This window comes from Anomaloglossus baeobatrachus (assembly GCF_048569485.1).
Source record: "Anomaloglossus baeobatrachus isolate aAnoBae1 chromosome 5 unlocalized genomic scaffold, aAnoBae1.hap1 SUPER_5_unloc_6, whole genome shotgun sequence".
NCBI lineage: Eukaryota > Metazoa > Chordata > Amphibia > Anura > Aromobatidae > Anomaloglossus > Anomaloglossus baeobatrachus.
In genome coordinates this window covers 492,619-509,945 of record NW_027441810.1, presented here as the reverse complement: position 1 = coordinate 509,945, position 17,327 = coordinate 492,619, and the positions used below count along the sequence as shown (strand labels likewise).

General features: G+C 47.7%; 1 protein-coding gene across 1 annotated transcript in view; it reads left to right on the top strand.

Annotated features, from left to right (window-relative positions):
• Positions 1-17,327, top strand: part of LOC142259294 (uncharacterized) — a 130,799-nt gene that overhangs the window by 44,561 nt on the left and 68,911 nt on the right. The window contains 3 exon segments of the mRNA XM_075331768.1: positions 425-514; positions 768-1,782; positions 1,784-1,945. Coding sequence (XP_075187883.1) covers positions 425-514; positions 768-1,782; positions 1,784-1,945 — 1,267 coding nt within the window.

Here is a 17,327-nt window from a genome sequence, read left to right as displayed (position 1 = left end):
AGCACCAGGTACGTGCTGTGCAGTCCTATTTTTGCATATGTGAGGCCGCATGGCACACTCTCTAAATAAAGATATTTTAGTGTAGGACTGCCTCAGGAGATTTGCTGTGACGTGGCGAGGTAGCTCGAAAAATTGCAATTTTTTGCCAAAAATCTCATTTTTCAATAGTACAGGTTGGAATGTTGGTACTGTGCACACTTTGCAAAACATAATATTCTGAGTAGAGGTTGTTGTTGTGGTGTTAACCCTTGTTATATTTTTGTTACTGCCTTCCTGCTCTTGCTTTTCTCATTAGTCTCTCACTGTTTATTTCTGTGAGTTTGCAAATTGTCTCGTCTGTCTTAATCTGTGTTTCCATCATACTTCTGCCAATCACACGCCAGGGTGTATGCTATCCAAAATTATATGCCTCTGTCGTTGCCAGAATCGGGAGGAATGCTGTGTGACGGTATCCACACGACCGCCTTGGTCAACCAATATATCGCTGAACGATGTTGCGTCGTTTGTGAGATGGGTACGTGTGACCATTACAAAACGACCTATGAGCGATCTCAGCAAATCGTAGCAACGATCTGGGCGTGTCACATCGCTAACGAGATCGCTAACAATATCATTGTGTGTAAAGTGGCCTTTAGATGTCGAAATTGGACAACAGATTCAGAATACATTTTTTCCTAATTTAATTTCTGATGTTATGGTTTAAAAAAAATAAATGTACTTTCAAGATAATATCATTAAAAAAATAATAACATTGCATTTATTTTTAGCAGATGGCTGTATTGGGAGTTCAGATGGAAATCTAATATCTTCAGAATTTATAACAGATGATGAAAGTATCACACGTGATACATATGAAGAGCAAGTCCAACAGAATTGTAAGCAAAATACAAGATACAGAAGGGATGTGGAACATGAAACGGCTTCCACAGGAGAGAAGCCATTTTCATGTTCAAAGTGTGGGAAATGTTTTATTAAGAAATCAAACTTTGTTAGACATCAGAAAATTCACACAGGAGAGAAGCCATTTTCATGTTCAGAGTGTGGGAAATGTTTTATTCAGAAAACAGCTCTTGCTAGGCATCAAAGATCTCATACAGGGGAGAAGCCATTTTCATGCTTGGAATGTGGGAAATGTTTTATTCAGAAAACTGCTTTTGTTTCGCATCAAAGATCTCATACAGGGGACAAGCCATTTTCATGCTTGGAATGTGGGAAATGTTTTACTCGGAAATCAAATCTTGTTAGTCATCAAAGATCTCACACAGGGGAGAAGCCATTTTCATGTTCAGAGTGTGGGAAATGTTTTATTCAGAAATCAGATCTTGTTAGTCATCAAAGATCTCACACAGGGGAGAAGCCATTTTCATGTTCTGAGTGTGGTAAATATTTTATTAAGAAGTCAAACCTTGTTAGACATCAAAAAATTCACACAGGGGAGAAGCCATTTTCATGTTCAGAGTGTGGGAAATGTTTTGTTCAGAAATCAGATCTTGTTAGTCATCAAAGATCTCACACAGGGGAGAAGCCATTTTCATGTTCAGAGTGTAGGAAATGTTTTATTCAGATGTCAGACCTTGTTAGACATCAAAAAATTCACACAGGGGAGAAGCCATTTTCATGTTCAGAGTGTGGGAAATGTTTTATTCAGAAATCAGATCTTGTTAGTCATCAAAGATCTCACACAGGGGAGAAGCCATTTTTATGTTCAGAGTGTGGGAAATGTTTTATTCGGAAATCAGATCTTGTTAGTCATCAAAGATCTCATACAGGGGAGAATCCATTTTCATAAGTGTTTTACTAGGAAATCAACTCTTGTTGACCATGGAAAACTTCACACAGGTGATAAACCATTTTTATTTTCTGAATGTGGAAAATGTTATTCTCAGAAATCAGATTTCGTTAAACATCTGAAAAGGCTACACAGGGAAGGAACTTTTTTCATGTTGTGAACATTTGAAATGTTTAACTGGTAATCAAGTCTTGTCAACCATGAGAAAACCCACACAGTAGAGGAGCCATTATTGCATTCAGAATTTGGCAAATGTTTTTATCATAAGGCTATGTGTCCACGGTAGAATGTTGCTGCGGATTTTTCTGCATGAAAATCCGCGACTTTCCCGGCAAATCCGCACCTTTTCAAAGGTGCGGATTTGCCACGGATTTACCGCGGATTTACCGCGGAATTGCCGCGGATTTTGGTGCGGATTTTTTTTTTTTCCCAATTCTATAGCCAAAATCTGGATCAAAATCCGCAACAATAATTGACATGTTGCAGATTTTTCCGGATCAAAATCCGCGGCAAATCCACCGCGGAAAAATCCGCAGCATGGGCACAGCATTTCCAAAATGCCATAGAAATGGCTGGGAAGTGCCGGTGCTGCAGATTTTCGGAAAATCCGCGGCTTTTCCGCGCGAAATCCGCGGCAAAATCTGCGCATTTTCCGCAGCGTGGACACATGGCCTTAATCATGTCTTGTTGTCAGATGAGTCACATGGGAGAAGGCATCATGGTGTACCGTGAGTCAAAGGGTTTTATCCAAAAATCAATTGCTCAAGTAATCATTGGTCAGGGAAAGCACCATTTTCTTTCTTTTTAAGCTTACTGTATTATTATGACTATAAGACGCACCTAGGTTTTAGAGGAGGAAAATAGGAAAAAATTGAAGCAAAAAATGTAGTCATGATGCACTGTTATGGGGGATGGGGGAATCTGCTGCTGACATGGTTATGGGAGTAATATCTCCCCAATTCTGTACTAATGTCCCCCATTTTGGGCCCCTTTTAGTTAAGTGTTTCTTTCATCCTGGTGTATATGTCTTTCCTTCTGGTATATACTATATGTTCCCCATCTTTGTCCCATCCTGGTATACATGATCTTCATCCTGGTATATATGGCTTTCACCTTGGTATATATGGCCCTCATCCTGATATATATAGCCAAATCCTTGTATATATGGCATTCATCGTGGGCCCATCCTGGTATATACAGTTAGGTCCAGAAATATTTGGACAGTGACACAAGTTTTGTTATTTTAGCTGTTTACAAAAACATGTTCAGAAATACAATTATATATATAATATGGGCTGAAAGTGCACACTCCCAGCTGCAATATGAGAGTTTTCACATCCAAATCGGAGAAAGGGTTTAGGAATCATAGCTCTGTAATGCATAGCCTCCTCTTTTTAAAGGGACCAAAAGTAATTGGACAAGGGACTCTAAGGGCTGCAATTAACTCTGAAGGCGTCTCCCTCGTTAACCTGTAATCAATGAAGTAGTTAAAAGGTCTGGGGTTGATTACAGGTGTGTGGTTTTGCATTTGGAAGCTGTTGCTGTGACCAGACGACATGCGGTCTAAGGAACTCTCAATTGAGGTGAAGCAGAACATCCTGAGGCTGAAAAAAAAGAAAAAATCCATCAGAGAGATAGCAGACATGCTTGGAGTAGCAAAATCAACAGTCGGGTACATTCTGAGAAAAAAGGAATTGACTGGTGAGTTTGGGAACTCAAAAAGGCCTGGGCGTCCACGGATGACAACAGTGGTGGATGATCGCCACATACTTTCTTTGGTGAAGAAGAACCCGTTCACAACATAAACTGAAGTCCAGAACACTCTCAGTGAAGTAGGTGTATCTGTCTCTAAGTCAACAGTAAAGAGAAGACTCCATGAAAGTAAATGCAAAGGGTTCACATCTAGATGCAAACCATTCATCAATTCCAAAAATAGACAGGCCAGAGTTAAATTTGCTGAAAAACACCTCATGAAGCCAGCTCAGTTCTGGAAAAGTATTCTATGGACAGATGAGACAAAGATCAACCTGTACCAGAATGATGGGAAGAAAAAAGTTTGGAGAAGAAAGGGAACGGCACATGATCCAAGGCACACCACATCCTCTGTAAAACATGATGGAGGCAACGTGATGGCATGGGCATGCATGGCTTTCAATGGCACTGGGTCACTTGTGTTTATTGATGACATAACAGCAGACAAGAGTAGCCGGATGAATTCTGAAGTGTACCGGGATATACTTTCAGCCCAGATTCAGCCAAATGCTGCAAAGTTGATCGGACGGCGCTTCATAGTACAGATGGACAATGACCCCAAGCATACTGTCACGCTCCCCGGGTCCCCTGCGCTGCCCTCCGGCTCACCTGTCACGCTCCCCGGCTCCCCTGCCTCGCTTCCCGGTTCCTCGGTCCGGTCACCGCCGCTCCCCGCTCTCCAGCATCCATTGCCGGCACGTCCCCGGCGTCCTGGTCCCCGCTCCCGGCGCCCGTCGGCTTCTCAGCCCCAGCCCGGCCCTGCTGCTTCCTCCTCGCAGCTTCCTGCTCTGGCTTCTGGCACTCGGGCCGCGCGCATGCGCATTAGGGCGCGCGGTCATTGACCCTTTCTTAAAGGGCCAGCGTCCATTAACAGGAAATGATGCAAACAGGTACAGGGTATAAAGGGGTTTAATGTCCAAGGGGGCGGGGCCTGATCTTCGTGTTTCTTAAGCTAGGAGTCAGGTCTCCTGGTGTCTCTGTGATATACTCACCTATCTCTCTTGTAGAGCCGTGCCTGCCTCGCCATCCGGTCCTGCCGAATCCTGAACCACGAACGCTGTCCATCTGCCATCCTGACAGTCCGTACCATCTCGGATCCCTGCGGTGACCCGTCATCTCGCTCCAAAGGTTCCGGACCCCGCCTGACATCTTCTCAGCTTCCGAACCTGAGCTCCGTCACCCGGACTACCATCAGTGACTCCGTGGTCCCAGGGACTTCTCCGTTATACTCTTGTGCACGGACTGTTCTGCTGTCTATAGTGCTCCAGCTACCGGACCCCTTACCACCATCTAGGAGTTCGGCCCAGTGGATCCACCTCCTGGGTCTGCCCGTCCACCTGGCCCTGACAGTAAGATCAGGCCATGGATCCCGCTGCAGCACTAGCAGCCGTACAGGAGGAACTCCAACGCCAGCGTGAAACTCAGACCCGCATGCTGCAATTCATGTCTTCTGTGGACGCCCGCCTGAACATGCTACAAGCGGCAGTTACGTCTTCAACATCCCGGGCTTCCACTAGTCAATCCACGGCTCCAGCTCCTGTGGCGACTTCTTCAGATACTTCCAGACTTCGTTTGGCCTCACCACCCCGGTACGCCGGAGACCCCAAGACCTGCAGGGGATTCTTAAACCAATGCTCCCTCCATTTCACGCAGCTGCCGCATTTGTTTGCCTCCGACCAAGCCAAGGTCGCCTTCATCATGTCCCATCTAGAGGGTGAGGCACTGGCGTAGATGAACCCCTTGTGGGAGAAGGGGGATCCTGTGACCACGAACATCCAAGAGTTCCTGCAGGCATTCCGTGGCACCTTTGATGAGCCCGGACGTGCCTCCGCGTCTGCTTCGTCTCTTCTCCGGTTACGTCAGGGGACTCTTACGGTGGGCCAATACGCAATCCGGTTTCGCACCCTGGCTTCGGAACTCGGCTGGAACAACGAGGCCCTAACCGCCGCTTTCTGGGAAGGACTCTCGGGGCGAATTAAAGATGAGCTGGCGGGTCGTGACGTACCGACCACCCTGGATGCCCTGATTGCCCTAGCGACTCGAGTGGACATTCGCTTTCAGGAGCGATCCAAGGAAGTGTCCCGTGAGAGACGTCCGGTACGGCATTCCTCTCCTCCGCAGAAGCCCTCCGTACTTCAGTCATCAACAGCTGGGGCCCCCGTCCACGAGCCCATGCAGATCGACCGAGTGCGGCAGTCTGAACAACGTCGAGCAGAGCGGCTCGCCAAGGGTCTCTGCTTTTACTGCGGAGAGGGCACACACCTGCTACGCTCCTGTCCAGAGAGGCCGGGAAACTCCAAAGCCTAGGGTTGGTAGGAGAGGCCACCCTAGGTGCTGGGACTCTCTCAGACCCGGTTACATGGACTGTGCAAGTGACAACGGGAGAGACGCGGTTCACGGCTGAGGCATACCTCGATTCCGGGGCAGCAGGCAATTTCATCCAGCAGGCCACGGTGGACAAGTACCAGGTGCCTGTTACTCCACTCGACAAGCCCCTAGTGATTGCCTCTGTGGATGGGAGACCCCTCTCTGACACCATCTCCTGGATCACCAGGCCGGTCGAACTGCGTATCGGTGCCCTGCACACCGAGAACATCGCTCTCTACGTCCTCCCACACATGTCCCATCAAATCCTGCTGGGACTTCCCTGGTTGCGGACACACGAACCATCAGTCAGCTGGGGCACTGGCGAAATCACCCGATGGGGCTCTTCGTGCCATGAGAAGTGTCTGAAGACCATACAACCCATCCGACGACCTCCGCTTCCAGAGAACCTACCGGGACTGCCCTCGGCCTATTGGTCCTTCGCAGACGTCTTTGACAAAAAGGAATCTGAGGTACTTCCGCCACATCGTCCTTACGATTGTGCCATCGACCTGCTCCCAGGAACAACACCACCTCGAGGACGGATATATCCATTGTCTCCAGCCGAAACAAGGGCCATGTCTACTTACATCACAGAGAGCCTGGCAAGGGGATTCATTCGGAGATCCTCCTCTCCTGCTGGAGCAGGCTTCTTCTTCGTCAAGAAGAAAGAGGACGACTTACGCCCATGCATAGACTACCGGGGATTGAATCAAATCACCGTAAAAAACAAGTACCCTCTGCCGCTCATCCCCGAATTGTTTGACCGGCTTAGAGGAGCTCGTGTGTTCACCAAGCTGGATCTTCGGGGTGCTTACAATCTGGTACGCATCCGCTCTGGGGACGAATGGAAGACCGCGTTCAATACTCGCGATGGGCACTATGAATACTGCGTGATGCCCTTTGGCCTGTGTAACGCCCCAGCCGTCTTTCAAGAACTGGTGAACGACGTTTTCCGGGACCTTCTCTACGTCTGTGTGGTAGTGTATCTGGATGACATCCTTGTCTTCTCTCCGGACCTCCAGACCCACAGAGAGAACGTACAGCTGGTTCTACAAAGACTGAGAGAGAATCGTCTGTACGCCAAGTACGAGAAGTGTGTCTTTGAGCAGTCTTCTCTTCCCTTCCTGGGGTACATCATCTCTGATACCGGACTGCAGATGGATCCAAAGAAGGTCTCCTCCATTCTCAACTGGCCTCCTCCTTCTGGACTGAAGGCAATCCAACGCTTCCTGGGATTCGCCAACTACTACCGCCAGTTCATCCCTCACTTCTCTGCTCTGACTGCTCCTCTCTCCGCTTTGACCAAGAAGGAGGCTAATCCAAAGGACTGGTCACCTGCGGCCGACGCCGCGTTTGGCTCTCTGAAGCGGGCATTTGCCTCCTCTCCTGTACTCCACCGTCCGGAGTTAAACCGCCAGTTCACCTTGGAGGTGGATGCCTCCTCCTCGGGAGCCGGAGCAGTGCTCATGCAGAAGTCCTCCTCCGGGAAGATGGTGACTTGCGGTTTCTTCTCCAAGAGCTTCTCAGCGCCTGAACGCAACTACACCATCGGTGACCGAGAGCTATTGGCAGTCAAACTGGCTCTGGAGGAATGGCGCTACCTTCTGGAAGGAGCAGTGTACCCCGTGATTATTTACACGGACCATAAGAACCTGGAATACCTGCAGTCCGCTCAGCGACTGAACCCACGGCAAGCCAGGTGGTCCTTATTCTTTGCCAGGTTTGATTTCCAGCTCCATTTCCGACCCGCGGACAAGAATGTACGCGCTGATGCCTTGTCCAGGTCTTTCATGCCCATGGAGGAGGAGACTACCCAACCCATCATCTGTCCTAGCAAAATCATTCCGGTGGCCCCTGTCACCCTGGCCCAGATACCGCCCGGGAAGACCTATGTCTCTGAGACTGACAGGCAAAAAGTGTTACACTGGGGTCATGCCTCGAAAACAGCCGGTCATGCTGGTCAGAAGAAAACATGGAGTACAATTGTACGTCACTACTGGTGGCCATCCCTTCGCACGGACGTCGCTGCTTTTGTCTCTGCCTGCTCCTCTTGTGCCAGGAACAAGACGCCCAAACACCTGCCATATGGCCGTCTTCTGCCTCTGCCGATACCCTCAGTTCCGTGGCAACACATAGCGATGGACTTTATTACGGACTTGCCATTGTCCTCCGGACACACAGTCATATGGGTCGTGGTGGATCGGTTCTCTAAAATGGCTCATTTCGTCCCTATGGCTGGACTGCCCTCTGCTCAGGAACTCGCGGACGCCTATATACATCACATCTTCCGCTTGCATGGCTTTCCATCACACATCGTGTCCGACAGAGGAACTCAGTTCACCTCCCGCTTCTGGAGGGCTCTCTGCAAACATCTGGGAGTGACTCTGGACTTTTCTTCTGCCTACCATCCTCAGTCTAATGGCCAAGTGGAGAGGGTCAATCAAATCTTGACCTCCTTCTTACGTCACTATGTCAACGCCCATCACGACGACTGGTCCACGCTTCTTCCTTGGGCTGAATTCTCCCATAACCACCACATCAGTGAGTCGTCCTCCAGCTCCCCCTTCCATGTCGTTTACGGACTTCAGCCCTCCGTCCCATTGCCTGTATCCCCTTCTTCGGATGTCCCTGCTACTGATACTGTAGCCCGTGACTTTGCAACCATTTGGGACTCTGTCAAGGCGTCCCTTGGGCGGGCTTCCCTGCGGATGAAGAGACACGCAGACAAGAGACGTCTGGACCCTCCGTGTTTCTCTCCTGGAGATCTAGTCTGGCTTGCTTCCAAGTACGTCCGATTGAAGATACCATCCTACAAGCTGGGTCCTCGCTACATCGGGCCGTTTAAAGTCCTCAACAAGATCAATGAGGTCTCCTACAAGCTACAGCTCCCGGCCACGATGAGGATACCCAATTCCTTCCACGTCTCCCTGCTCAAGCCAGGTGTCCTTGGTCCCTTCTCCGCTGATGCCAGTTCGGCTCCTCCTCCTATTGCCGATGACGACATCTATGCGGTAAGGGATATCGTGGCCATGAAGACCGTACGGGGTCGACAGTTCTTCCTGGTGGACTGGGCAGGGTATGCTCCTGAGGATAGGTCCTGGGAGCCCCGGGAGAATGTGGGTACTCCGCTTATCCGTGCCTTCCTGTCCCGGTTGCGGGGAGGGGGGCGTGGGGGGGGGTACTGTCACGCTCCCCGGGTCCCCTGCGCTGCCCTCCGGCTCACCTGTCATGCTCCCCGGCTCCCCTGCCTCGCTTCCCGGTTCCTCGGTCCGGTCACCGCCGCTCCCCGCTCTCCAGCATCCATTGCCGGCATGTCCCCGGCGTCCTGGTCCCCGCTCCCGGCGCCCGTCGGCTTCTCAGCCCCAGCCCGGCCCTGCTGCTTCCTCCTCGCAGCTTCCTGCTCTGGCTTCTGGCACTCGGGCCGCGCGCATGCGCATTAGGGCGCGCGCGCGGTCATTGACCCTTTCTTAAAGGGCCAGCGTCCATTAACAGGAAATGATGCAAACAGGTACAGGGTATAAAGGGGTTTAATGTCCAAGGGGGCGGGGCCTGATCTTCGTGTTTCTTAAGCTAGGAGTCAGGTCTCCTGGTGTCTCTGTGATATACTCACCTATCTCTCTTGTAGAGCCGTGCCTGCCTCGCCATCCGGTCCTGCCGAATCCCGAACCACGAACGCTGTCCATCTGCCATCCTGACAGTCCGTACCATCTCGGATCCCTGCGGTGACCCGTCATCTCGCTCCAAAGGTTCCGGACCCCGCCTGACATCTTCTCGGCTTCCGAACCTGAGCTCCGTCACCCGGACTACCATCAGTGACTCCGTGGTCCCAGGGACTTCTCCGTTATACTCTTGTGCACGGACTGTTCTGCTGTCTATAGTGCTCCAGCTACCGGACCCCTTACCACCATCTAGGAGTTCGGCCCAGTGGATCCACCTCCTGGGTCTGCCCGTCCACCTGGCCCTGACACATACAGCCAAAGCTACCCAGGAGTTCATGAGTGCAAAAAAGTGGAACATTCTGCAATGGCCAAGTCAATCACCAGATCTTAACCCAATTGAGCATGCATTTCACTTGCTCAAATCCAGACTTAAGACGGAAAGACCCACAAACAAGCAAGACCTGAAGGCTGCGGCTGTAAAGGCCTGGCAAAGCATTAAGAAGGAGGAAACCCAGCGTTGGGTGATGTCCATGGGTTCCAGACTTAAGGCAGTGATTGCCTCCAAAGGATTCGCAACAAAATATTGAAAATAAAAATATTTTGTTTGGGTTTGGTTTATTTGTCCAATTACTTTTGACCTCCTAAAATGTGGAGTGTTTGTAAAGAAATGTGTACAATTCCTACAATTTCTATCAGATATTTTTGTTCAAACCTTCAAATTAAACGTTACAATCTGCACTTGAATTCTGTTGTAGAGATTTCATTTCAAATCCAATGTGGTGGCATGCAGAGCCCAACTCGCGAAAATTGTGTCACTGTCCAAATATTTCTGGACCTAACTGTATGATCTCACCCTGGACCCATTCTGGAATTTATGTCTTTCATCTTGGTTGATTTGATTCCCATCCTGATATATATATATATATATATATATAATCAGGATGGGAATCAGATGAGATATATATATGTCCTTCACCCACTTGTGGACACAGAAGAGGGTCCCCTATGCAAGAACAGTAATTGGGCCCTTTTGAAGTCCAGTAGCTCATCATAATGCACAATTATACCTAATTTAGAGGTGGAATTGGGCCCCCTTACCTCTTGGTCTGCAAGTTGCACCAATGGTATGTCTGCCCCTGCCGTCATTCTAGTATATAGGTTTCTCATCACGCTGCAGACATAAAAAACCAACTGATTATACTCACCATCCCTCTGCCCCCCGAGTGTGCGATGTTGTCTTTGATGCTGGCAAGTGACTTCAGTGTATAAGCGGCACATCGCATGACGTCACTGCCATGCACCTACAGCTACACGCGGACGTCGGCTGCCGAAATATTCACTGCTCCCCACACCTAGGATTATGTGCATGTGGAGCAGTGAATATTCATTCTCTAATAAAAAACACGTGATCACCGAGCTGCAGCAGTTAGCTGGTGGCTGAGTGATCATGTGTGCCTGCTATTAATGAATGAATTAATATTCACTGCTCCCCATGCTCATAATCCCACTCATCTCTCAATGCTGGCTTCAGTGCGTTGAGGTAGACTGGATTACGAATGAGGGGAGCAGTGAATATTCTCTCTTGTTATTAGCGGGTACACTGTTAGCCCTGGTTTCTGCCTCCTGTGACCCACTCCTCCACCGCCGCCCCTCCAGTCACAGGTCACAGTCACATCAGGACTATGACGCACCCCCCTTTCCCTAACAAACCCCCCCCCCTTTTCTACACTATTTTTTGGGGGGGCTAGGGTGTGTCTTAAAGTCCGAAAAATATGGTAATTGGTTAACAAATAGTAACAGTAAAAAATTACAATACAATCAAAATCGTATAACATAAAAGTGCACAAATCATTGTGAATCTGTCTGACCGTTTCAGGCACCACCCTCTTTTATTAAACTTCTCTTACATTTCAGACAAAAAATGTCAAAACTCACTAAATGTTTGAACAGTTAAGGTGTGTGATGCACAAAAATGTGTGACTTTTACACAATAGTTCTTGCGCAGTGAGATAGATGGATTTCCCCTTAAATAGTGCTTATCACAAATCTGTGGCTGCCTTTATTATTTACTAAAACAGTGGAGACCCGCGGATTAGTGAATTTTCTAAATATAATCCAGTACCAAAACTTTTTCAAGTGTCCATAACTAATCCCCCAAAAGAAACTTCCAGGTTGTGAGATCCCACAACCCTCAGCAATAACTGATCGTGTAAGAGTGAGCTGTACGACCCCAGCTCTGCGGCATCCTTCTTAAGCAGTTAAGTAAAATCTTAACGGGAAGGTGTCGTCCAAAAAAACCCCAACATTTTAATAACTGAAAAATGTAAAGTATTAATGTTTTGTTTAAATATTATTATTTGTTTTTAATTGAGCAAAATACAAAAAAAAGTTTGATATTTTTCACTCTTAAACACTAGAGGGAGCAGCTGCTGAAATCCTACAGAAACTGTAGAAATAGCCTGGATTACAGCTGCAGTAAAGTGGGCGGAGTCTGCACTCCTGTGTGTGATGTCACCTCCCCCTCCCAATCTGAGGGTTTCCAAAGGATAAAAGAGAATGAAGTTTAGATCACAGTGCGGAGCCATTTTGTTGGTGACCAGAAATGTCTAAAGTGTCACCAAGGACAGCAGGAGTATCACACAGGATAGGATTAGATACAGCTCAGCAGACGGTTCCACACAGGACAGGATTAGATACACGCCTCACCAAACACGTATCACAGAGGATAGGATTAGATACACAGCTCAGCAGACAGTATCACACAGGATAAGATTAGATACACGGCTCAGCAGACAGTATCACACAGGATAGGATTAGATACACAGCTCAGCAGACGGTACCACACAGGACAGGATTAGATACACGGCTCACCAAACACGTATCACACAGGATAGGATTAGATACACAGCTCAGCAGACAGTATCACACAGGATAGGATTAGATACACAGCTCAGCAGACGGTTCCACACAGGACAGGATTAGATACACGGCTCAGCAGACAGTATCACACAGAATAGGATTAGATACACTGCTTACCAAACACGTATCACACAGGATAGGATTAGATACATGGCTCAGCAGACAGTATTACACAGGAGAGGATTAGATACCAAGCTCAGCAGACAGTATCACACAGGATAGGATTAGATACACAGCTCAGCAGACGCTACCACACAGGACAGGATTAGATGTATGGCTCAGCAGACAATATCACACAGGATAGGATTAGATACACAGCTCAGCAGACAGTATCACACAGGAGAGGATTAGATACACAGCTCAGCAGATGGTACCACACAGGATAGGATTAGATACATGGCTCAGCAGACAGTATCACATAGGAGAGGATTAGATATAGCTCAGCAGGCAGTATTACACAGGAGAGGATTAGATACACGGCAGATGGGGGAAGCGAGGGTTGTCATTGGAGACGGTAGCAGCAGCGGCGGGGGAGGGGCGCAGGTACTCACTCACTGCTTTGCATGCAGCAGCGGCTGCAGCAAGGAGAGTGGAGGTGCTGTCATTGGAGTATTGGAGACTGTAGCAGCGGCGGTGGTGGGGGGAGGGGCGCTGGTACTCACATGCTCTGCATGCACTTGTACACAAACACACACAGCTCTGCTACATGCAGGCCGGCAGCAGCGGAGGGGGAGGATAGCGGGGCTGGGTAGAGTGGGGGGGGGTGTCATTGGAGACAGTAGCGGCGGTGGGTGGGGAGGCAGCCTGGCACCCCGTGCTCACACATCCCGGTGGTTGACAGGGGTAAAGTGGAGCAAACAGCATACGCTGTGTGCTCCACAATGATGGTGCTGATCTACTCCCTCTGCTGTGATCTGGATAGCCCAGGGGGCGCGTGCATTTCACAGCAGATGCCTTCTCTAATGTTACTAAATGGGGTCGGAGCCCAACTATCAGAGTCTATGCACAGGGGGCTGCCATAAAGGAGGTGAGTATCTGTCCTTACAAACACCAAATCCAAGATGGCAGCCCCCAGTGCCTCCAGTAAAATTAGAATTAAATAAAAACTAAATAAGTAGTGATTTTAATTTTGTATTAAAAATACTTGATTTCATAATCACTATTATTAATACAAAAATAAAAAACTGCGACACCCTTCCTTTAAAAAAGTATGTGGATTAGTTGAGAGATCAGTGTCTCGTGCTTAGAGCAGCTTCAGAGATTTGTGGGATCCCGCTCTGCACACTCAGATCCCACAAAATGGAAATTCAGGTTCCACTTTGCAAGTAATTGGGCATTTCGAGAGCCTTTAGGAACATTTGTGAAAGGTTTTGATTCTGGATTATAATTAGATAATTCACTAATCTCAGGTTGCCCACTGCTTTATTTACTAAAAAGCGCAGCCCCAGATTGGAGATAGGAACTCTGAAGTATATCACATTGTATATAATTGCATTTCAAAACATGTTGTATTAATAAATGCGTGTAAATATATATTCTTCATGCCTGTCTTTCTCTTGTCTAGATGTGATGATTTTGCCTCTGAACCTCTGGAGTTGAGGCAGAAGTGTAGACATTTTGCACAAAAATAGTGAGGGGAGAATTGAATCACACTGCATCCTAGATATGTGGAAGTTGTTAAGATGCTCTGGTCCCAATTCATCAAAGCCAAAAAATTGTCACAAAAGCTCTGGAAAGACTCAAAAATGTGGATCAATTCAGAGTGGTGCCAAATTTTGGTGGCTTTTGGCATTTTCACTCCAAAATTGGCAGAGATAGGGTGGGACAGGGGTATGACAGCATACCTCCTTTCATTTATGATGAGCTGTGGCATTGCCTAAGCCAGAAATCACACTCTAGTCCCTTATTGGAGTAATGTTTCTAGCATGGCACAAGGAGGCACATGCCACTCGTCAAACGCTGCAGATTCATGGAGAGGCATAGAACACTTCATGAATCAGTAGATAAAGTTCAATTCAGTACCCAGATTTGACCTGAAGCCCATTGGAAGTCACTGATTTGGCAGTTCAGGTCGTCACCAAATGCAACCATAAAAAGAGCATTTCTGGGGGAGGGCATTTTCTTTTTCTTGTACACAAGACATCCTATGATTATGTTTTTACTTCCAGTGAAAGCCATTCAAACACTGCAAGCGGCTCGCACTATGCTGAGCACTGAGTGTACCCGAGCACAGTGATGCTAGATCAAGTGGTTAGGATACATAAAGAATCCGAACTCGAACACTGATATTTTTTTTTTATAAAGTTTTGTATTCGGTACAAACACCGAGCTTTACTGTTCGGGTTTACTCATCTCTGCCTATGAACCTTTATTACAGTTTAGACTCTGGGTGTAGAAGAGACCGGAACTAAAAGGGGCCTATCTCTTGGTGAAGAGCAAGAAAGATTTATGATACCTACGCTGGGATTGAGTGAGATTCTGTCACTAAAGCCTGCTTTACATGTTACAATTTCGCATACAATATCGTATGCGATGTGACCCGCCCCCAGCGTATGTGCGGCACGTTCAATTTGTTGACCGTGTCGCACAAACGATTAATTCCCATCACACGTACTTACCCGTCCATACGACCTCGATGTGGGCGGCGAACATCCACTTCCTGGAGTGGACGGGACGTTCGGCGTCACAGCGACGTCACACGGCAGCCGGCCAATAGAAGCGGAGGGGCGGAGATGAGCGGGGCGTACACATCCCGCCCACCTCCTTCCTTCCGCATTGCCGGCGGGAGCCGCGGGACGCAGGTAAGCTGTGTTCATCGTTCCCGGGGTGTCACACACAGCAATGTGTGCTGCTTCGGGAACATTGAACAACCGCACGTTCAATTTTTAGTAATTGAACGACGTGTATGCGATGAACGTTTTTTCGTTCAATCGCAATCGCACGTAGGTTTTACACACTACAATATTACTTACGATGCCGGATGTGCGTCACTTACGACGTGACCCCGCCGACACATCGTAAGATTTATTGTAAGTGTAAAGCCCGCTTAAGTGTTTATTACTTACAGTTAGGTCCAGAACAATGTGGCCAGTGAAAACAAATTTTGGCATTTTACCTGTTTACCAAAACATTTTCAATATACAGTTATGTAATCAATATGCGTCTTTAAGTGCATATTCTCAGCTTTAATTTGATGGTATTCACATCATAATTGGAGTCATGGCTTAAGAATTACAGCCCATAAACACGTAGCTGTCTCTTTATAAAGAGACCAAAAGTAACTGGACAATTATCTCAAAAGCTCTTTAATAGGCTGCGTGGGATATTTCCTCATTAATCCATTAAGCAGATAAAAGGTCTGGAGCTGATGCCAGGTGTGACATTTGCATTTGGAAGCTGTTGTTGTCACCCCACACCATGCGGTCAAAGTAGTCCTCAATGGAGGAAAACAGACCATCATTGGGATGAAAAAATGAGAGCTAGCGGTAATGTTAGGGATGGCCAAATCAACAATTTGGTAAATTCTGGAAAAAAAAAATGAGCACACTTGAGAGCAAGGAAACTCAAAGAGCTCTGGATTTCCAAGGAAGACAATAGTGATGGATGATCACAGAATCCTTTCCATAGTGATAGAAAATTCCTACACAACATCCACCCAAGTGAAAAAATATTTTCAAGAAAGTGGATGTTTCAGTTTTCTAAGAGTACCATAAAGAGAAGACTTCCTGAGTGCAGATACAAAGGATTCACTACAAGGAGCAAACCATTATTCAGCTTTAAAAATGGAAAGGCCAGGGCGTGGCCTAGCGATGGTGCCGGAGGGCTGTGATTTCTAAGGCTCCCGAGACACCCGGCTTTCCTCGGCCTTGGAGACAGCTTCAGCACAAAACTGAAGCACCTACTACATCCCCCCACCTCTCTGCACATGGAGGAGCTTTTATTACTGTTATCAGGGACTGGCCGGTACTCAGAACAGCTAAGTTACAGTATATGAAGAGAAGCAGTGAATTTACAAGATGGCTGACGCTGAGTGAAAGTGACTGAGCAGCAGAAGCAAGCGCTGGGTGAGGTGGGTGAAAGCCATCCCTGCTGGGGTCCTCTGTTTCTTAACTTCCGGGAAAGCTTGAGGGATTCATTTTTATGTCCAGATTAACTAGTTAATATCAACACTGGCGCTACTGATAAGAAGGAGCTGCAGGTAAACAGGGTGCCCTGTGTGAAAACCTCCCTGCAGGGGAGTGATAATCACTAAGGCTACTTTCACACATCAGTTTTTTGGCATCAGGCACAATCCGGCGCGGAATATGCAAAAACAGATGCGCAGGATCCTTTTTTTTTTTGCCGGATCCATAAAGAAACTGATCCGGAGCATCCATTTTTGCATCCGTTTCGTCCGTTTTCAGATCCGTTTTTTTTACAATAATTTGGATCATGTTCAGTTTAAAAAATTGGATCCGGTGGCCGCATTCGCTTTTTGCCGCATTACGTCAGATCTGGCGTCCATAGGCTTCCATTGTAAATCACGCCGTATCGCGCAGGATCCGGCACGATGCGGTTTTTTGTCAGAGACAAAAAATGTTACAAGAGATGTTCCATCCAGTCGCCGCATTAGCCAATTATGCCAGATCCGGCAAAAGCCGGATGCAACGCAATGCCATCCAGCTCAATCCGGCACTAATACAAATGAATGGGGATAAAACAGATCCGGCACCGGATCCGTTTTATCCATTTTTTTCTGGATTGTGCCTGGTGGGAAAAAAACTGATGTGTGAAAGTAGCTTAAAGTAAACAGTTGATCACCGCGCTGCCAGTGCACATCTGGTGAAAACCTGCAAATAAAA